Consider the following 23,360-nt stretch of genomic DNA (forward strand, 5'->3'; position numbering starts at 1 on the left):
AGCCATGCTATAATGGAACAATTGTCACATTTGGTACTATTCCACAGATTATGTTGTAAAGAGCATGAATTCAAGTAGCAGGGTACTGAAATTTGTCGTTTGTCGTACCGTTTGCCACGAAAATTTGTTCACCATCCATCGCGAATAATTATTTCTGAGTATCACGATTGCCAGCTATTGAAAATCGTCATAAAAATCATTATTGTGAATAATGTCATAAAACAAAACTTTTCTTTCCTTTCAGTGATCTTTGGACTCGTGTTCTTAAAATTGTAATCGCAGATTTTTATTTACTTCACCACAAAGGGTTATTACAACTCAAATTTTTTATATACAGAAAGGTATGTTTGCAGCATTTCCAACACGGTTTACTAAAATGGCAATCTGAATGCTACGATTAATTTACACGTATTCTATTTGTTTCAACTAGAGCTAGACTCTACAATAGTACACAATTGTTCGTCGTGGTAGTTCTTTTTTGTCCCGATTCATCTATCTTCTACATTGCAGCCTATCAGATTTTCTATGCTAAATCCCTTCGTGTTGCCATACTTCCGCTTCCGGCTGGCGAAATCGAACCCAACTAATTTAGTTTCGCTGTACGTGTCGACTACATTCAGGTCTTCCTGTTCAATAGCCCTCTTCAGATTGGCATACTTTCCGACTATTGCCTCCGGCATGAAATGGTTCGACTCTTCGAAGGTGTTGATGTAGAACGGTTTTTGTGGCTTATCGGATCGATCTTGAGAGGCGTTACTATTCCTGTCGGAATGATCGTCATCCTCACAGCCAAAGTCCTCCGGTTCATGACGAGAAGATTTATCCGTCGGAGCAGCTATCTCGTAATCTTTGGTTGATTCCTTTTCCGTCGGAGTGTAACGACCATGGTTATCCAGGAACGACTCTTGATGACCTGGCTCAATCTCATAGTTTTTACCAACGGACTTGTAGTCATCATCACTTTCCACATCAATTTTATCATCATTTGAGATATCCACTTCGTAAGGGCTACTATTGTCCCTGACGCCGCCGGCCGTCGGGGATATGCCACCATGGTCCAAAGAAGATGCTGGCGCATACCGATTGTGCATACTATTTATAGGAACGTGATTAGTGTTTTTGGTTATGTACCCGCTCACACTGTCTCTGCTAATTGAACTATTGTTATTGTTATTATTGCACTGCAGCCCGTTTACACTGTCTTCGTAAGAACCACTTGGGCCACCACTCGTGTCACTATTATATCCGTGGAAAAACTTGTTCATCGCCGTTGAAATTTTCAAACTGTCTGAATTTCGCGCCAGGAACTCACTATTTTCCATCACTGCCACATTCAAATCTTCAATTTTTCCACCGAACAAATTCAACTTATTATCCAGTATGAAATCATTTCTACTCGGTATTCCTAATCCATCGCCGAATCCGCTAAGATTGGCATGCGGCGGAAACTGCATCGGTATCACTGGCACAGGCTTTCGAATCCAAAACGGAGCAAATGGGTTGAACACGGCAGGAAAGCTCATTCCCGGCGGGATGGTAGTCCGTTTGTAGCGTTTTCGCCGTCGCAGAAAGCTACCGTTGTCAAACATATCCTCCGCCAGTGGGTCCAGGGTCCAGAAGTTTCCCTTGCCAGGGTTACCCGGTTCGCGAGGTATTTTGATGAAGCAGTCGTTGAGGCTCAGGTTGTGGCGGATGGAGTTTTGCCACGCTGGAAATTTGTCCTTGTAGTAGGGAAACCTGGGAAATGGAACAAAAATTTAAGATTAGAAAATATGCATTGACTTTATGGATCTGATAGTCTCAATAATAAAGAAGAAACCCTGATTAATCTACCTAGCGGTGTCGGTGCCTTTCTCGTGCAAAAAATACAAAAAATATGAATGAGTATTTTTAAGAGTGTTTTCAAAAGATTGGTTTTTATTTGGATTTCGAGATGGAAGCAGTAGCACGCCACAAATGAAGTTACATATTAATACATAGTTGAAAAAGACAACTTTCATTACTTGCGAAAGTTTTCTGGGTGATTATAATTCTAATATCTGTACTAATTTTTGAAATTTCGTAACACTGTTGCCAAAACATTTTTCGTTTTATAATTTTAGAAATGAAAATGAAATTATTTAAAAGAGAAGTTAAATTAAAGACACACAAGTTTCAGGGATTTCATGGAGATTTTTGCAATTGGGTATTAAAATAAAATGAGAATGGCTCTCAGTTGACCTACCAAACTAAAAACAGAATTCGTAAATTGAGTCAAGATTGTAGGGATTCCAACCAGCGAATCGCAATTGTATTGCGTTTCATAAAATTTATGATCAGCTGGATACAAGCTTTATTTAAAATCTAAAGATAAATTGCGGTGAAATCAAATCGTACATAATTTCGCAAGGAAGGTTTTCAGCGTGTGCCTCATATTTTAACATATTCTCGGGCTTCATTCTAAAATTTGCTTGTGTTCGAATTTTATTCTTAAAATTTTCAATAAGATACCTTGTTCGTCCATTTGATGATTTTGGTGATGCGGCGACGGTCAAGCTGTGGAAAAAACAATGCTGGACAAGGTAAAGAAGGCTCTAAACGAGCTGAAAAACAGTAAAGCTGCTGGGAAGACGAGATCCCGGTCGAGCTTCTCAAACACGGAAGTGAGCAGCTGCATCAATCAATTCAACACATTATCCGGGTCTCATATGCCCAATCTATAAGAAAGAGCACAGACTAGAGTGTGCCAATTACAGAGGGATTACCCTTCTGAACTCGGTGTACAAAATCCTGTCGCGTAGGATACGTTTAACAGGCTGAGACCGCTTGAGGAGTCCTTCGTCGGCGAATACCCGGCACCCGGCAGGTTTTCGTGATGGCTGATCAACGACGAATCAGATGTTCAGCCTGCGGATGATCCTTGATAAACTCCGGGAATACAACTTGCAGATTTCAATACAACTTCATTGATTTCAAAGCAGCGTACGATTCAGTGAAAAGAAATGAGCTGTGGCAGATAATGTCCGAACATGGGCTTCCGGCGAAACTGATTAGACTGATACGTGCAACACTGGATGGCTCAAAATCAAGTATTCGGCTTGCAGACGAAGTGTCAACATCGTTTGTGACCTTAGACGGATTGAAGCAGGGTGATGCACTTTCGAATTTATTGTTCAACATTGCACTCCTCGAGGGCGCTATCAGGAAATCTGGCGTACAGAGGAACGGCACTATCATCACACGGTCGCATATGCTCCTGGGCTTTGCGGACGACATCGATCTCATCGGAATCGATCGCAGAGCAGTAGTGGAGGCTTTTGTTCCACTGAAGAGGGAGATAGGCTTAACCATTAACTCTACCAAGACAAAGTACTGTTAAAATACGCGAAAATACCGGCGGATTAATTAAAAAACTTTTCGCGAGGTGATCGCGATCGTCGCGGAACATGCGATCACAACAAACAATTTGGATAACAGATTGAATGACGTCTTGTCAAATAAACGTCAGAATATTATCCCCACCCTGGACTTGCGTGCAACATCACTAGCAATATTGGATTGCACTACAAATCTTTATGAGTAATCAAAACAAACCAGAATTGGTAGAAGTGTTGCCAGAGTCACTGGAATATACTAGTTGAATAATGAATTATGTTTATATATCAATAATGTAGAATAACTTGTTAATGTAATATGACGATGGAAACTAATGAACAATATACTCTGAGAACCAACAGAAAATCGTGTTTGATATTCTAATAGGTTATGGGCCCAGTGGTTAACTGGTAGAAAGTCGAGTCAAGTGAAGTTATTCTAAAGCGATTAGTTGAAGAAGATGCCTGGTAAGAAGGAAGATATTGCCCTCGGGGTTACCGATGGGGAACTAGCTGGTGGTCAACCAGTAGTAAACAACAAGACGGAACGCATTCCTCTTGAGCGAGGGCCGTCGTCCGTTGCGGCGCTCTATCGTGGAGACCGTTCGTGTGTATTCGACGGGAACGAAGCGAGTTTCCCTGCTTGGAAATGGCGGATTGAGCACCATCTCAATAAGATGCGTCTGGTGCATACGCTGTTGAGGACTCCCGTGGAAGAAGAATATGCCCACCGGTGCCGGGAGCGAAACCCGAAGAAGAAGCAGCGAGGAAAGAAAATGAAGAAACGGATGGAAGAAGATATGGATGCTTTAGACGAAATAGTGCTGATGGTGAATAATCAGGTTTTAAATCAATTGATTGGCCTAGATTATGCGAAGCAAGTGATGGATGTGTTGGTCAGCACATACCAGAAAGTTGGAACTGGAGCAATGATCACGATGCGAGATCGTCTATTCAATCTCAAACATAAACGTTTTGATAGCCTTCAGCGTTTGTTTGATGAATACGATCTGATCATTCGAGAGCTGGAAAGAATGCGAGCTGGACTAACGCCAGCGGAGAAGATCCATGCTCTAATTATTGCGATGCCAAACCGATTTAAGCATGTGGAGGTGGCATTGACTGTGCTACCAAACGATGAGTTGTGTCGTAAACCGCTAGGTGAGATAAAACGCATGTATTTGGATGCAGAAATGATCGATGGTGAAACAATGGGTGGAAGGCGGATCAGAGGGTTCGATGACGTCGCACTGAAGTCGAACAAAAAGCACGTGAACGTTTGCTTTGGCTGTGGAGAAACTGGCCATTACAAAAACAAATGCCCGTTGAAGAAGAAGAAAGGACAATGGAATGGTCAACAAGCATGTCAACATCCCCGATGGCAGGGAAAGAACCAGAGTCGCCATCATGCACTGATGACTCAAACCAGCGGCAACGGTGAAACATCACGGAAAGTGAGATTTGTGGTCGATTCAGGAGCCAGCGACCACATGGTGAATGACGAGCGAATGCTGGAAGATGTGGAAGAATTGGAGAAGCCAGTCGTCATTGCAACTGCTAAATCAGGAACAACTCTTCGGGGTACGAAGAGAGGTAATGTACGAGTGAGCAGTGTTGTCGGAGAAAACAAAATAAAGAAACTCGAATTCTATAATGTGCTTTTTATTCCGGAGCTAGATGTGAATCTCCTTTCAGTTAGAAGGTGAATTCTATGGGAAAGAAAGTTACTTTTATGTATGAGGATGTCGTAATCCATGATGGTGGGGAGGTTATCGCCCATGGGATAATGGAGAATGGTCTTTATTATTTGCAATTGGAATTGGAGGGCAATGTAACCTCAGCATTAGTAGGAAAGGACCAGATAAATGTCGAAACATGGCATAAACGATTGGGACATTTAGGCAAAAGTAATATGCTGAAATTAGTAAGAAATGGCATGGTTGAAGGTATCGACTGTGGTGAAGAAAGTGTTGGCAGTTTGCCAGATGTTTGCGAAAGTTGCCTTGCGGGGAAGCAAGTTAGCAACAAGTTTAATAGTTTGCAGTTGCCAAGGTCTACTAGACCATTGAAACTAGTTCATTCCGATGTTTGTGGATCTATGGAGGTAGCAACTCATGATGGTTATCGTTATTTGGTAACATTTATCGATGACTTTACGCACTTCGCCGTGGTTTATCTTCTGAAATCAAAGAATGAAGTCTTCGAAAAATTTAAGGAATATTACGAATTTAGTACAGCACATTTTGGTCAGAAACTGTCTAAATTTCGGTGGGGAATATCAAAATAGAGAGTTCCAGAATTACTGTAAAAGTAAAGGAATTCAGATGATATATACGGTACCGTATACTCCTCAGCAAAATGGAGTAAGCGAGCGTTTCAATAGAACATTGATGGAAAAAGTACGCGCAATGCTTCATGATAGTGGGTTATCTAAGAAAATGTGGGGAGAGGCTGTTTATGTAGCGACATACCTTACAAACAGGTCCCCTACGGTAGCATTACAAGAAAATAAGACGCCATATGAAAATGGTTTGGAAAACTCCCAAACTTAAAAAATCTTAGAGTTTTGGATGTACAGCATACAAACTCATTCCAAAAGAAAAGAGAACAAAATTAAATTCCAAATCTAAAAGATTGATATTCGTGGGCTACGCGAATAATGGCTATAGGCTATGGAATGGCGCTTTGAAGAAAATTGAAATTGCCAGGAATGTAGTATTTGATGAATCGAAAACACCATATATCGGTGAGTCTGCAGGTTCAAATGATTTGGTTTTCTCTCAAATAATTACAAGAGAAACTTGTGAAGAGAATACCGATGAGAAATATGGCAACGAGGAAACCAAAATTCCAGAAGAAATTGCATCAGAGGATCAGGAAGATTCTGAAGAAACGATTTCTGTGGAAAATGATGGCATATTCGAAGAATCGGAATCAGAAATCGTCGAAAACGATAATCATGAACAAGCAAATGATACATCGGAGTCAGATAATTACGAACAACCCACAGAGAAACAGCTAGAATTACGTCGAAGCACGAGAAACAGAAAACAGACTACGTTTCATAATTTCTCTGCAAAAATAGCGCCAGTTATTGATGGTTGCATTCCGCAATCAATCACTGAATTAAAACTACTGGAAGACTGGGAGCACTGGCGGGAGGCAATCGACGATGAAATGAAATCACTAGACGATAATAAAACATGGGAAGTGGTCAACTACAAAAACAACATCAAGCCAATACAATCAAAATGGGTCTTCACAAGGAAAGAAGATGGGAGATACAAAGCAAGACTTGTAGCAAAGGGATGTTCACAACGCCCAGGGTTTGACTACAGTGAAACATTTGCACCAGTAGCAAAATGGACAGCGTCCGATTATTATTGGCTCTTGCAAATGAATACAAAATGCTTGTTCACCAAATGGATGTAAAACGGCATTTTTGTACGGTGATCTAGATGAAGATATTTTTATGAAACTTCCAGCAGACGAAAATGGTAAAAGCGAAGACTGTTCGTTTGCATAAAAGCTTGTATGGATTGAAACAAGCAAGCAGAAATTGGAATAAGAAGTTTGACGATGCAGTCAAAGAATTGGGATTTTCTCCCTTAAAAGTGATTGTTGTGTATATAGATCCAAAGCAAAAGGAATTATTTTGCTTTTGTATGTGGATGACATACTGATATTATCCAACGATCAGGAAAATTTGGATTGGATAAAAGAAGAACTTGGAAGGCTATTCCAAATGAAGGACCTTGATGAGGTCAAATATTTTCTCGGAATGGAAATTAAAAGAGATTTTGACAACCAAACGATAGAAATATCACAATCAAGATACGTTGAGAAGATTTTGAAACGTTTCGGTATGATTGATTGTAAACCTGTGGGGACACCGCTCGATTCAAATGTAAAATGGTCTAAAACAAATCAGCAAGAAACTGCTCATCCCTACAAGGAACTGCTTGGGTGTTTGCAATATTTAACACTAACGTCTCGACCTGACATTAGCGCGGCAGTCAATACGCTAAGTAAATATCAGAGTTGTGCGACTGATGCTCATTGGGTTGGTTTGAAACGTATTCTTAGATACCTGAAAGGGACTACGGATACAATGATAAAATATGAGAAGAGACCTTACACACACATTGTCAAGGGATATGCGGATGCAGATTTCGCTAATGATCCTGATGATAGAAAATCGGTTTCAGGATATGCTTTTGAAATTTTTGGAAGCTTAGTTTCATGGTCAACGAAACGACAACAAACGGTCAGTTTGTCAACATCAGAAGCAGAACTTATTGCACTTTGCACAGCTTTAACTGAAGGAATATGGCTTGTGAAATTCCTCAAAGAATTGGATGTGGATAGCATTCCATTCATTATTATGGAAGATAATGTTCCATGTATTAGTATCGCGGAGGAACCTCGATCACACCAACGAATGAAACATCTGGACATCAAATACATGTTTATACGGGATCACATCAAGGAAGGAAGATTACAACTAAAATTCATCCGAGGATCAACCGGCTGATGCATTCACCAAGGGCCTCCCGAGAGACGCACATCGAAGATTATTGGGACGTCTCAACATCCAAATTGCGGGGAAGTGTTAAAATACGCGAAAATACCGGCGGATTAATTAAAAAACTTTTCGCGAGGTGATCGCGATCGTCGCGGAACATGCGATCACAACAAACAATTTGGATAACAGATTGAATGACGTCTTGTCAAATAAACGTCAGAATATTATCCCCACCCTGGACTTGCATGCAACATCACTAGCAATATTGGATTGCACTACAAATGTTTATGAGTAATCAAAACAAACCAGAATTGGTAGAAGTGTTGCCAGAGTCACTGGAATATACTAGTTGAATAATGAATTATGTTTATATATCAATAATGTAGAATAACTTGTTAATGTAATATGACGATGGAAACTAATGAACAATATACTCTGAGAACCAACAGAAAATCGTGTTTGATATTCTAATAATTACATGGTGGTAGGTAGAGATAGAGGAAGACCTAGTGGTGTTGGTGCTGAGGTAATGCTTGATGGGGATGTGTTTGAAGTTGTTGAAGGATTAATTTACCAATGCTCGTGACATGTGACAATGACGTTTCCCGTGAAGTGAAAAGACGTATTGCTGCTGCGAATAGGGTATATTACGGATAACGTAACCGGCTTAGGTCCCGCAACATGCAGACGGAAACGAAATTTGCTCTATACAAAATTCTGATTCTACCAGTGGCCATTTATGGACATGAAGCATGGACGTTAAAAGAGGCGGACCGGAGAGCTTTCGGGGTTTTCGAGCGAAAAGTGCTTCTAATAATACTCGGAGGGAAACTAGAAAATGGTGTGTGGCACAGACGCATGAATCATGACTTACTTCAGTGGACTGGTCACTTAGTGCGAATGTCGGAAGAAAGAATAGCGAAAACAATATTCAACAGAGAACCAGTTAGAGGCCGGCGACTTCGTGGAAGGCCCGAACACTCTGGCTGCACGCGGTGGAATCGGCCTTGGGGACCCTAAACGTTCGGGAAAACTAGAGAAACATCGCCCAAGACCGCCGATTAAGGAGCTTTACAATACGCCAGACATAGGTGTATCGACGCTGTAGCGAGTAGGGGTTCCATTTGTTGGTTCCCGGGAAACGGGAAATAAAATGTTAACTTCCCGGGATTTCCCGGGATCCCGGGAAATAAAACAATTATGCTATACTCAAAATGATTACTTGAAATAATAACCTGATAAGGGCCCTCCTTAGCCGTGCGGTAAGATGCAAAAATGGTAACCTGGCTTAGAAACCTCGCAGTTAATAACTGTGGAAGTGCTTAATGAACACTAAGCTGCGAGGCGGCTTTGTCCCAGTGTGGGGATGTAATGCCAATAAGAAGAAGAAGAAGAAGAATAACCTGATATTTGGTACATTGTGCTTAAATGATTAAAGAGTTGTTAAAATGTCTGAGATTTTTCTCTGTTTAGTTCGAAAAGCGTTACCTCTTTCTGCAAAACGCAAATTTTCAGCATCTGCTCTGGTTCAATAGTAAGATCTGCTGTGTCCAAATGAGCTCCGCTTTGTGCTACATTTCCATAATGTTTGCATTCTTCCTTGATATGGAGGAGAAGACGGCTTTGACAGGATTTGTTCTGTTATTATCATAAGGTTCCTAACATCAACCATTCTGGTACTCGTCCGTATATTTTCTTAATACAAACAATATTCTGGTCAAATTTGATTTATAATACGAACCTTGATACGACACTTGTGCACATTTCGCCTTTGATTTTGAGGTATTAATGAAAATATTTTCAAAAATGAAATGTTTTTTCGAAAGCGAAAAAAATACTTTCGGACGAACGTTTTATGGTCGTACCTTACAAATCCTAACTATCAATATTAAATAATTCTTTCTGTCAAACTTGAAATTACTATTTGAAATTACGAACTGCAACAGAAACACATAAAATTGCATAAGTTTGGCAAGTTTTTGTTCACTTGTTATTAGACTGTTCTAATGACCTTATAGTAAAGACTTATTATTATTATTATTATTATTATTAATATTATTATTATAATCTTTATTAATGAGGTTTTAGCCCTAGGCTAGTTCACCTCAATGATTGTAAAGACCTAAAATATGTTAACTTTTGTACTCTGACGTGTCCACAAAGTAAATTCTCAATATTTAATTATAATTTAGAAAAAAAGACATCTCTAAACAAAAACGAGTTTTCGGAACATGAGTCTGTTTGGAACACGAGTTGGGGTTTGAATTAAAAAGTATTGAAGGTCTTAAAAAAAGTTCTGATAATAAACCTACCAAGTCGCCACTGCCCTTGCCTAAATATCTGCGATCTGGAGAAAATTTGTCTGTTTTTGCTATTGAGAAATTTCATCAAACACTAAATTTTTATTTCGACTTCGTAACACCCACCGGTGATTGGGCCTACTGAATAAATAAACGGCCGATGGAAACTTATGCTTTGCTTCACCTCCCTTCAACACGCATTAGGGTTGAACCGTACAATAAATACTAGCATCCACAGATTAAACACTTTTTTTAATATGGGGTGTAATCTACTTTGAAAGCGAAATTTCAAAATTGAATAGAAGTTTCATTATGGGAACAGTGCATCTTTTAGTCAAAAATATAATTGATAATTCCTCATCAAAATAAGAGAAGGATTTTCAAATACTTTAACATAATAATTTCCCGGGAAATTCGGGAAACTAAAGTTTGCATCCCGGGAATCGGGAATCCCGGGAAAATTGATTTCCCGGGAAATCGTTTCCAGGAATGGAAGCTCTAGTAGCCAGGTATCCAGGTAGGTATAAAGTGTATAAAGTAGTTTGTGTTGAAAGATTGTCGTGTGATCGGGCAGTGCACGAACGAGTTTTAACTATTTCTCACTTTAAATTAATTGGAAAACAACAAGGCATCGAACTGAACAAATTGACGTTGACAGCCTAAGGAGGGAGGTTTCTAAGCCAGGTTACCTTTTTTGCATTCGTATATCATGAGGCTAACACGATGATACTTTTATGCCCAGGGAAGACGAGACCATTTCCAATTCGAAAATTGCCTAGACCGGCACCGGGAATCGAACCCAGCCACCCTCAGCATGGTCTTACTTTGTAGCCTCGCGTCTTACCGCACGGCTAAGGAGGGTCCATCATTAATGTGGAAAGTGAATATTTTGAGCAATTAAATAATAATGTGACATCGAAAACGATTTAAAAATTTTAATCAAAGCCAAAATTTGCCATTTTCATTTGCCCTTGAGTTTTTACATATATGGGGCAATTTGAACAACATTTTCGATAAAGCTATTTTATTTCTTTTTAGATGGTTGTCTAGTGAAAAGTAATTTCGTCATTCATATATCATATTATACAGTTAATTACCAAATGTGTATTTTACATTCTGAAAATTATCTTTCGCATGAAGATGAGCAATGGCTATAACTATGCGATATTCTTCCGTTTACAGTGCAAATAATCTATTTATTCTATAATAGGTCAACAGGATTTGTCTTGTGTTTTGTTATTGGGCTATTTTGTTTTGTTACAAATTAAAAACACTGCCCATCGCATGAATAAAAACGTTTCTTCTGAACTATTGATTTATGTAATAATTTGTGTTCTAAAAAAAGAATATTCATACAAAAAGTGAATGGAGGTTTGCTTATCCTTGCCACCTAAAACATTTGGTACAAAAGTAAGCTAATGGAAAACAAGACAACAGCCAAATAAACAGTAAATCGGCTGTTGTCTTGTTTTCATATCTGCTAACATTATAATCCCTTTCTTGTTGCAAAAATAAAGTCCGACATGCAACCAATCTCCATCCATGATCTGAAAATACTAATACTCAGAAATAATATGAACAGTACATCTACATTCCTCAAATTAGTTTCGTTCGACAGTAGAAAACAGAATAGGTCCCACTTGCCCCGTTTGAAGGGGTAAGTGGGTCCTGAAGGTAAATTTATTTCTTGCACTACCAATATTTTTGTAATTGAATAAATGGCTTCCAACACCTCTACACTTCAACAATGAACGATGAAATAACCTGTTTTCTATGTATGCGTTAACAACTTTGCTGAACTAGCGTTTTTTTAGGTCCCACTTACCCCGGGGTACCTTATATTTAATTTAATTGCTACTTGACAACGGGCAAATTGTGGCAGAAAATCTCATACGCATAACAAAGTACAAGTAATGAACTTCATAATACCTGAATTGTAGAGTTGTAAGCGAATGTAAGGAATGTTTCATCAAAAACCATTTCCTACTATGCAAGGTAGAAATCAATCACTCATCACAAGGAGTTGATGAACCAAAGCACCATGCGTCTCCATTAGACTGGCCCAAGAAACAAAAAGTTGTCGAATTCCACGGGGCACCACCAGGATTGGGTCTTGTGGTGAGAAAATCAATCTCTGAAAATTTCAGCTCAATCGCTTGTTGCATAAGCTGGCGCATTTGATTTGAAGTTTGTATGGGGATTTCAGCCAAAATGTATAGGAAAATACACCTCCGTCACTCATTCGATCTGGAAATTGGTTCTGATTGCTCGATTGACCTCAGAATTGCAAAAACGGCAGTTGGTATGCTACAGAACAATTTCACAGAACATTGTATGATGATTAAATGAACTTTTATATAGGTTTTGGCTGATGCGATTCGATCAAAAAATCCAAAAATACACAAATCAGCTCTTAATAAACCAACCGAAAACTTTATAAAAGTTCATTTAATCATCATGCAATGTTCTGTGAAATTGTTCTGTAGCATACCATCTGCCGTTTTGCAATTCTGAGGTCAATCAATCGAGCAATTAGAACCAATTTCCAGATCGAATGAGTGACGAAGGTGTATTTTCCTATACATTTTGGCTGAAATCCCCATACAAACTTCAAATCAAATGCGCCAGCTTATGCAACAAGCGATTGAGCTAAAATTTTCAGAGATTGATTTTCTCACCCAAAGACACAATTCTGGGGGGTGCCCCGTGGAATTCGACAACATTTTTCTCCCCATACTAATCTGGGCCAGTCTAGTCTCCATATGTTTGTATGCTTGCTTATACACCGAACATGTTCAAAATTTGTTGGCATAAAAATCAATAAATCTCCAAAAGTAATGAAATTACGAACATGGTGTCTTCGACAAAGTTTTTCAGGAGAACTTTTGCTACAACTCTCGCGAAGACACTTTCATGATGTAAAGTGGAAAATATATTTTTTTATCTCAATTTTATGGGGATTGATCATAAGGCTGAATACCTCCAAAGAAGCGCGTCAACGAAGACGCCATTACGCTAAATAACATAATAAATGTACTATTAAATAAACGGGATAAAAACACGATTTTAGCCACTGTGCACTGGGGCGTTTTGGCCAGTGAAACATATTTTCGAAAAACGTTACATTTTTGAAGATGGAAGCAATTTCATATCATATAAAACACTGAGAAATTTATTTTGTTGCCCAACTGAGTGGTCCAGTGCAAGTTTTGCGGGCAGTATGCTAGCGTTGATCCAGAATGTTGAGAAAACAAACATTGAGAGTTACACTGTCTTACCCTATATATCAATCGACTCGGAAACTCTCCACCAATTTGCCAGTTTTATTGAAACTTTTGATTATCAACGTTAAACTATTGAAAATTTACATGAAGCGCCTTATTAACGCTTTAAAGCACCAAAATGTACGAAATTTACTTTGGAAGGCATTAACCACACTGTGGAATCCAACAGATGGAATCGAGAAAGGTGTCATCACCATTGGGGAATAAATTTGGGGTTTTAAATAAAAATTTGAAATTATCGTGTCCAACAATTTTCATATTTTGAGTTCTGCCAGTTTTGTTCGAAATTAGTGACATAACTAATCAAGTGAATTATTTTATAATATGTGTCCTGTACATAAAACCTTTCTCATTTTTTTTTTGTTTTGATCATTTCGTACGGAATGATTTTAACCCTATTATCCGTTTTATGTTTGAAAATCAAATTAAGGAAAAACGCCTAAAATGCTGAGCATCACTGCCCTACTGTATTTTTGCGATAATACTGATAAAATAATTTTAAAGACCTTCGGCTGACCTCGCTGTCCTATTTATTAGACGCTGGCATAATATGGGTTAAAATATTCGAGTTTTCTTGAACAATGAACGGCTCAAATATCAAAATTGGAGGTTTTGAGATGTCAGTTGTAAAGACATTACATTTTGAAACGTATGGTGAAACGTGAATCGCTGAGGAAATATCAATTAAGATACTAAATTAGGGATGGGATGAGGATAAAATTCAGCCCAAAACTATTTGCTCGTATGGTTCAAACGCAAGAGAATCAAATCCGTGTCGATAAATTATAGACCCAAAACAAGCAACGTATAACGCAACTTTCTCGTAAACGCGTTACATTTCCGAGTCACTCAACTAAGGTATGAAAACTCCCAACAACAGCCTACCTGCTCATTATAAATTCACATATTCCACTCAGTGTCAGCTTCTTGTGCGGCGATTGCAGTATCGCCATCGTAATGAGCGCAATGTACGAGTACGGTGGCTTCACCAGCGCTTGAGCTCGTGATGATTTCGAGCTTCCGTTTCCGCCACTTTCATTTACTGCAGCACCATCCGTTGCACTATTTGCTTCACCGTCGTTAGTATCCTGCCGCTGATTGCTGGAACTGCTTGCACCGACGTTGGGGCTATTGTTTGTGGTGCTCGCGGTGCTACTGTTATGGTTAGTGCTGCTGTTACCACTTCCGTTCATAGAGGATGGATGCTGATGATGAGAGTGATGATGATATTGTGGGTGATGATGTGAATGGGTATGACTAAGATGGTTTCCACTGCCTCCGGGTGGACTGTGAACTCTTAGACTAGACTCGTGTGTCGTGTGATGCATAGATGGGATAATTGTTCCTCCTAGAACTGGCCTTAAATCCAAAGGGGCAGACGACGAAAGTGGAGAAACTGCTGGGATCATTTTTCACTTTTAATCACTTTTACTGAGATTTTTATAGTATATAATTTTATTATAATATATTTTATTCACATCTTCAAAAAATACTTCAACATATTAAAACAGTTTTTAAATCCATCCGCTTTATTGTAGCTTGAACTCAGCTCACGAATATGTATCCTTCAATTCCTACGTCGAACCAACTTCGACAAACACGAGCTCTCGCTTCTTCCGGAGACACACCACGTCACACGTTGGCGTTCGAGAGAAAAATGAAAATGTTATTTTAACTTTGTGGAAAATTGTGAAAATTTTGCGCTCACGTATGCATGATAATAGCGCGCGCGTCAATCGCATGCAAAAACTCGTAACTAAATGTTATCCATCCGTACACCGAGTTGTTCGTTCTCTTTCTATCAACTAACATCGCCACATCAGGATGCGACGGATGTTATCCCCTTGTCAGAGGAATGCTAACCAACACAGGGTTCCTTTCCCGTCACATTCCGTCCCCGCGATACTGGCGTACAGATCCTTGTGCTATGTTGTAATAATTTCTCTTTCCGCCGGGATCACACACAATCCGCACGGTTAAGGCGCGCTTTGCTGTTACCTCCTTCCAACCCATGCCATGCGCTCGCCCAATCCAAACCAAGCAGAGTTAAGGATCGTCCACGCGCGAGATTGTATTGTAACCTCCACACCAGAAGAGTACCAATCCAATGACAACAACAAAGCACACAGAAGGAATTTCCCCTCCCTACTGGTTGATAGGGTGTGGCTTACTTTCGAAGTCTCATCAAGATTATGAAGTTTAATCAACGGTTCATATTTTTGTTTGATTTTAACTGATCTCGTATTTTATTAAATTTAATTCTATAGTTACCTAGTTAATGGGAATGTAACTACCTAATTAATGGATTTACGAGTTTTTTTCCTTCAATTTATCTGTTTGAAGTACATTCTAATATAATCTTACTAGCTTGTAATGTATCTGCGAACTGCAAGGCAAAATTTCAAAACAATGAATTTTTCAATCAATATGGCTCTGGTGGGGGTTTTTGGAATAAACCACTTTCATCGATTTTAACAAAACAAAACAAAAAAGGCGTATTAGCGGACATTTTCCAACATACTATTTATTGAAACCAGCAGATCTTATCTTAGTACCACTTATTGCGTCTATTGTGGTCTCTTACCTATATCTTAGTAATGTTTCCACGAATTTCTCCAGACGCTCCTTCACAAAATTAAATATCTATGACGTTCTAGAAGAACCCACCTACAATTTTTGCAGTAGTTCAGGAAGTTCACCAATCATTTTCTGCCTAAGGATGGTAAAATAATTATCTTCCTCGTACCCATGGGAAGATTTTTCCCATAGAAATTTTTTTTTCAGTCATGAACAGTAAGAAAATAAGTTCCACATGAAAAACATAAATGATAATTAATTAAATTAGTAATTTTTCAGTATTAAGTATTATCCCCTAAAAACACAGGAGATCAATGAATTTATCCCCGAGACACCCTGAAAAAAGTGTGTCCCATAATCCGGCAATCCTAATCATAAAGCGTAACTTATTTTGGAATACAATTTTTGTTAAACAGTTACAAATTAGCAATTGTTAGCTGCACCCTATTACGGCCAACCATATCCCGGCTTCGGTTCAGGTATCCTCCTATCACCCACCCATGCCACCTCTCGCTCACGCTTTGCGAGAAATCTCGACTCCGTCGTCCGTCGTACACTCGAGTCTGGCTTCAAAAACTTGTGAAAACTGTGTTCCTTGCTAAGTAAAACATTTATTTTAGGTGAAACCACGCCAGCGCCAAATGCCAAATGGGATATTAGTTAAACGGCGGCGCTGGTGGTTGACGGCACTGGGTTGCGTGTGCTGGAAAAGGATCCCGGTTTCCGTCCCGTGGCACGGTGAAGCGAGCGAGAGCGGAAATAATTGGGTGTGTCTATAATTCATACTAGCACTCTCGGTGCTGCTCGGCAGGAAATACGTTGGAGCGAACGAGAGCACACCATTTGCGACTCAGGTCCTTTCTGGACGTTGTCCTTCCGAGGCTATATATAGTACAAACCTACACAAATACGAAATTCGGAATGGAAACTAATACCCACAGCTTTGAATCACAAATGGTGGTGTGTTAAACTGCAAGGGGAGGTAATGTTGTTGTAAATGGCTTGGTGTGACTTGTACGAACGTTTCCGCCATGGATGGATGGTTGTTGCAGTGAAAGGAAAATTGTGTTTTTTGTCTTTCATTGTTTCGGCTAGGATCATAGGGATGATGACGACTCTGAAAACGACAGCTGACAACTCAGTACTCAGGTATCGTTGGTATGGGGAGCTGGGTTGGAGTAGCAGCCATTGTCCGGCGTCGACGTTTGGGGTGAAAGACTAATTTATGTGTATTTTCGTTAAGGTGCGTTGTTGGTTGGAGTAAACATGAATCGAACCAAAAAGATGTCTGGCATGAATATAGTTTAAGAAAAAATCGAAGTACTAATCATACAATTTCAATATACAGGTAGGACAGCTGCCATATGTTTCAATGTCAATATGAAGTGATCATAGGACAGAGAACTAAAATAAAAACTCCCTCTAAAAAATAGAAATTTTCCATAAACAATAGGAAATTGCCAATAAACAAATCAGGGAGGAATAAATAAAAATCAAATTTCCACGAATAATGCAAAATTTTCTATAAACAATTGAGCACAAAACAAAAATAAATTAGTACTTTTTAAAGCAAAAATTGCATTTTTTTTTGAATTCTGTTTATTTGGAAGGCTCGACCCGCCATTTGGCATAACAGAGACGAAAACTTAACCTATGGTTGGTTGACAACATCATTTTGAACTCTTTCGAGCAGATTTCTTAGGCCTTAACTCCATGGAGCCAGATGAAGCAAATTGAACTCTTCTTACACTCGCCTGACTTTTGGGGTATTCATCTACCATTTTTGATGGCACTACAACAGTATCAACAGCGGATACCGATTTCTGTTGTATCCGACACGTCCGATGTTGACGAGTGCAGAGAAACAACTGAAAAAATTGCAATTATAAAAGAAGAATTTTTCATAAAGAAATCAATATGTTCCACGGAAAAAATACAAAATTTCCATAAATAAATCAATATTAGCAATAAACAATTACGAAATTTTACACATAATAAATATTTTTTCCACAAAAAATTATAAACATTCCACCAAGGGGCACGACACAAGACAATTCTCAAAAAAATTTCCATACTTTCATAGGATTTTTTGAAGTATTTTTTCCGAACATTACTTTCAGTGTCTTAGATGAAAATAGCTTAAGGACATAGTTGGAAGAGTACCACGATGGCAGTCAATATGGCACCGGACCTTCTACGGGTCAACCCCACACCTCCCGCACTCCTCTCCCACCAACATTCGAATGCATCGAACAAAAGTTTAATATTCAAATTACTAACCTGTTCACAGCATATTTATTCACTTCCCGTGATAATGAACATGTTTATCCAAAGAATCCTATGTATTTCGGCTCGAATAATATCATAAATCAGCAGCTTCGTGCCAATTTATCAGCCGTTCGCGATTTGGTGGGTTTATCACTGCACTTCACTTCTTCTCAAAGGGCACCGAAAAAATCAAGTTTTTACTCACTTCTCCGCACATGAGCAGCCCGAAATGTTGATGCAATGCTAATTAAACATCACTTTTCGAAATCAGTCACTTGTTCAAACCGAAAACTTAATATAAACTGCTATTTTTGCCCGAAAAAAAAAACTATTAAAAACTGATCGCGGAGCGAATGTCAACAACGGCACCGGCAGCAGCAAACTAATAACTAGGGTGGTTCAAAAAATAATGTTGCTCCGCCACGCTCAGTCGATTATGATTTATAATTTGGGTGTCATCCGATGGTTTGGGCTGGTTTGAATAGAGGCTTACCGTGCACAGGTCGTTTCAGGTTTGTATGACAGTTGATATGGCGAGCTTGAATTTAACATTATTCTGATTCTGGCACTCCGTCATTGGGCGATGGCGAGGGGGGAGACCATATGACTGGAAGAAATATTCAAGAGCTTTAACTCCATAGACAATCCATATTGAATGGTCGTTCCAATAGTTGGGAGTCGATTTTAATCGAGGTTGCGAATCTTTAGCATGATAATTAGGCTTCTCAGAAGGCATCAGTGAAACGTGCAATTCAACAAAATACCCAGAATTTGTCTGTGATATCTATCGCACCAGGGGCAGATACTTCTAGTCTAGTCTAGTCTACACAATCGCGCAAGGGGCAAATGCTTCAAACAAAATTGTGACATGGGGGTGAGTGGGGTATAAAATGCTATTTTTGCGTTACGAAATCAATGGATCTTTCCTGCGATGCGGTTTTCGTTCAGTGAAGTCTCTGGAATGTTGCTTTCAGCTATGCGGGTTCTCTTTTCGCCAGCGTTTGGAGGGAAGGCACTTTAGCCAGCGTAATAAAAGGTTCAGTTTCCCATACTAGTTTTCATATAAACTTGAACCGGCTTGCGCTCAACAGGTTTTGGTCAAATCGGTTTTTGGAGGACACTCGGAGCTTGGGACGAAATCGAGTGAGCGTGGTGGTGCTGGGTCGTTTTTTGAACCACCCTACTAATACTCTTTGTTTTTTATAAATACGACTCTAATACTACTACAGTATAAGACAGTTTTTATTGTACCAATACTTTCAAAGCTTTGTTTTGGTACTCAACCCACCTTCACCTTAAATTAACTCAAATTGGATTATCTTTTCTGAGATTAGAAATGCTTAGGAACGGATATTTTAGGATATTTCCGAGTGGCATATTGTCAGGATGCTGTCAGAATGACAAACAAAAAGGAAAAAATCCTCGATTTTATTTTGACGTTCTTCTATACATTAACCTCTTCAGATTTTTGCCAAACTGCATCATAGGCATCAATGTCCTCACATCTGATAATTGCTGTATCAGTTTGTGCAACCGCGGAGCAGGAACGAAATAGATTGTAGCATGCAAGAAATGGAAGAATGATTTGACATCAGGTGTTTCTGTCCCGGTTCCTGTATTGTTGGTTGGCGAATCCTGTTTGTTCGCGACTCAAACTTGAGCGGAATGACATGCTGCATGTCTGCGGCATGAACACGACCCCGGATAACCTCTCTAATCGGATGTACTGGGATGAGGATATGGAAATATAAAGGCCATTGCGGTCCATCCTCGGTGTTTTTTGGGATGCTGCTCTTCCCCACCGTGAGACCATTTGCTCGACTCTTTGGTCACAACCACGGCTTTGCGATCGACGGGTAAAGAGGTTACCACCTGGAAGTCGATGTTGTGTGTTTTAAAATGCCTTTTCAGTTAACGTTTTGTTCAATTGCGGAACAGAAGATACGGACTGGGGAATGGGTTTGATTTAAGTGTGTTGGATGAGAACCATAATGACTCCCATGCCGCACTACCTGGAGAACATCCTCAGGTCCATTTACCATTTCTCAAAATAAAAAAAATCTTGTTTATTTTTGTGTATTCCTTTTATATCGTTTCATCACATTGTTTTCCCTTGTCATATCTGAGTTGACTTGTCAAATTTTGACATATGCTTGAGAGAAATATCTAGAAATATAAAGGGTTAGAAACAGATATTAAAGGATAGACGAAGAAAGTGCACGCTTAGACGAATTTGATATGATATTCAAAAAAAGTGTTCAGTTTGATAGGGTTTTTTGGTATTTTTTTTCAAAAAAGCGGAAGTGTCGTGCCCCTTGCATTCCACGAAAAAATCAATAAAGAGTAATAACAAAAATATGAAAATTTCCATAAAGGAATATGGAAAAGCAATAAAACTGAGTTACTATGTCGATTATGCATATGCACAACAAGTGATAGGTTTAGTTCGGGAAAGGTATTGGAGGGTAACCGCTCCCTTCGGTGGGGTTTGATCCAACGAAACCAGTACGCTAGACAGGTGCTTTCCCTATTAAGCTACGAAGGACCTCCGTCGTCCTCCGCAACTTAGCGGGTTCTGATGAAACCAAATTCCCAGCACCGGGCACGTAGCCGAACTCTCGCAATACATTTTTAGAACTAACTCTCTCATATGTATTTTTATACAATGCCAACCAAGTAGGATGAGTATTTAGTATTGTCCGGCTCCTACACACTTGCTTCATCAGCAACGGCGCTCAATGAAGTAGGGTTGTGTGAGGTTGTGCCAGTTGGTCGTCAGATCCCAACCCGATCACACAAGCGAAGAGAGATCGCTACTCGAGTTCAGTACATTCAAAGTTAATTGCCTATGTTCCGGGTATTAAGCCACCCGGAGTGGACTCTCCAGCAATTTGCCAGTTTCATTGAAGCTTTTGATTATTTACGATAAACTATTGAAAATTTCAATTCTTGTCCTAGCCAGCAAAAATATCAGAACCAACCAATCCCGTTCATGCATTCCTAACGGGCACATAAAAATGATGTAAGTTACGGGCCTTGTGCAACGGTGAGTGGTCACGGAGAGCAGACAGAACGATGGCTTTGGTAGCGGTCTAAGCATCAATGGCGGTGGTTTCTGCATCTGTAACGCTTTAGCGGTAAACTATCGAGCGGATATCGTCGGCGTCCACTGAAAACTTCTTGCATGATTATGGATCTGGTTTGGACCAATAAATTGTTTCTTTTCAGGGCCACCATTTTATATAGGGGAAGGTTGTTGTGTAAAGAATTTTGTTCAAAATGCAAATTAACCGCTTTGCGACGCCAGAAAGTTGCCATCCATATCAGAATCACAAACGCGCGTCGGAGGGAGATGCTACAAATATTTATTTGCATAGTGACATTCACGTGAAAGTTTCTTAAGATTCTGATTTGGTTTTGTTACTGTTTGTGACTGGGAAGGCGAATTATTGAAAATCAAACGGTTCTTTTAACTGTCAAAATCTGTACTGCACCACTCTCAACCATCATAATACAGCAAAGCGCCTTTTTCTATCTTGGTTGACTATATGAAAGTATCATTGGTTCTTTGTTCAATTTCGCATGAAAAGCAGTCATGAAAGAATGTCTTGCTTTGTTTTAAAATTAAAATTTCTAAATTATTTCAATAGATATATGCAAAGAAAAATAACAAGTCGATAAATTAATCATATTTCTTTAAACCAATGAATTAAAAGTGGTGATAAACAAAAAAATAAAGCAGATATGGCACACTTCCATACCCTATCACGAAATATTTTTGCCTTTCTCGTATACAAAGTATACGTAAAGGCTATAGGATCACTCCAAAACCGAACTTTTGATAGAAGGCTCGGATACCCATAGTGTTATATACCAATCGACTCAGCTCGACGAATTGAGGTGGTGTCTGTATGTGTGTGTGTGTGTGTGTGTGTGTGTGTGTGTGTGTGTGTGTGTGTGTGTGTGTGTGTGTGTGTGTGTGTGTGTGTGTGTGTGTGTGTGTGTGTGTGTGTGTGTGTGTGTGTGTGTGTGTGTGTGTGTGTGTAAATGTGAGACACACTTTTTGGTACTTTGCTATTTTTCGATTTGCTCGCAATAAGTTGCAGACGACGCGGATTGCGGTTTAGTTGTTGAAAATTCGCCCATTGCGTTCCAAAGTTATTGAAAAACATGGGATTTTTTTTCAAAACGAAAAAAAATTTTTAAAGGCTGCAGCAATGCATTTAAATGACCGCAAATCCCCCTAAAGTGCTATTTCGACCTCTCTTATGTGTTTTTCTTATTTTTAATACGCGAGAAAGGCACCACCAACGCTTGTGGCATGCTTTTCATCCTTCGCGTTTCTATAGAGATTGAAAGCGAAAGATTGCAAATCATAGTCGCTTGGTGACAGCAGAAAGTTTCCGTTGGTAGGGGAAGGGGGGGGGGGGGGCAATATGCCCTAGCTAAGCAAACACTGCTTTATTGTCTTATTTGTAACGCTATTCATGGGTATTTTTACATTATGCATCAGTTAAACAAGATAGCTAGTTGATGCCATTTTTTTTTTTGGTTTAAAATTCAGTTTATTTTGTCAAGTTTTGATACAGAGTTCACGGTTTTACGAAGTATTTACAATTTATAAATCTAGGTCTAGGTGGAATTCTATTCTAATGCATTCACATCGATCCTACCGTTACACTGGTTAACATAGTTGATGTAATTCATAAAAAAATCTAAGTATTTCCACTCGCATAGGTTTTCCTATACCAGCCAGTACAGGTTTAGAAAGTTCTTCGAAGGAAAATCGTCTCCACCCGTTCGTTGTTCTTGTTAGCCTTCGTTGCAAAACTGTCCATGCCTGGACGACACGAGCGCAGGAACAAAATTTGTGATGAAGCGTTTCGACCGTTTGGTTTCCACAGTGTGTGCAGTTCTCGTCTACCACCCGTTGCATCACAAACAACAGTTTTCGATGCTCAATTTTACCGTTGACTAGTAAGTACAACTTGGATCGTTGCGCGGATGTGAGCTGCTTTACCGAAATATTTCGCCACGCGCGTGGCCAGTTGAT

The 23,360-nt window shown here is 39.4% G+C and overlaps 1 protein-coding gene across 1 annotated transcript; it reads right to left on the reverse strand.

Annotated features, from left to right (window-relative positions):
- Nucleotides 1–261: 261 nt before the first annotated feature.
- Nucleotides 262–15,240, reverse strand: LOC134217490 (fork head domain-containing protein FD3-like). The gene is made up of 2 exons (XM_062696256.1): nucleotides 14,348–15,240; nucleotides 262–1,737 (listed from the first exon to the last, which is right to left on the reverse strand). The coding sequence occupies exons 1-2, from the start codon at nucleotides 14,869–14,871 to the stop codon at nucleotides 489–491; spliced, it is 1,773 nt and encodes a 590-aa protein (XP_062552240.1). The 5' UTR covers nucleotides 14,872–15,240; the 3' UTR covers nucleotides 262–488.
- Between the last annotated feature and the right edge of the window lie 8,120 nt (nucleotides 15,241–23,360).

This window comes from Armigeres subalbatus, chromosome 2 (assembly GCF_024139115.2).
Source record: "Armigeres subalbatus isolate Guangzhou_Male chromosome 2, GZ_Asu_2, whole genome shotgun sequence".
Classification (NCBI taxonomy): domain Eukaryota; kingdom Metazoa; phylum Arthropoda; class Insecta; order Diptera; family Culicidae; genus Armigeres; species Armigeres subalbatus.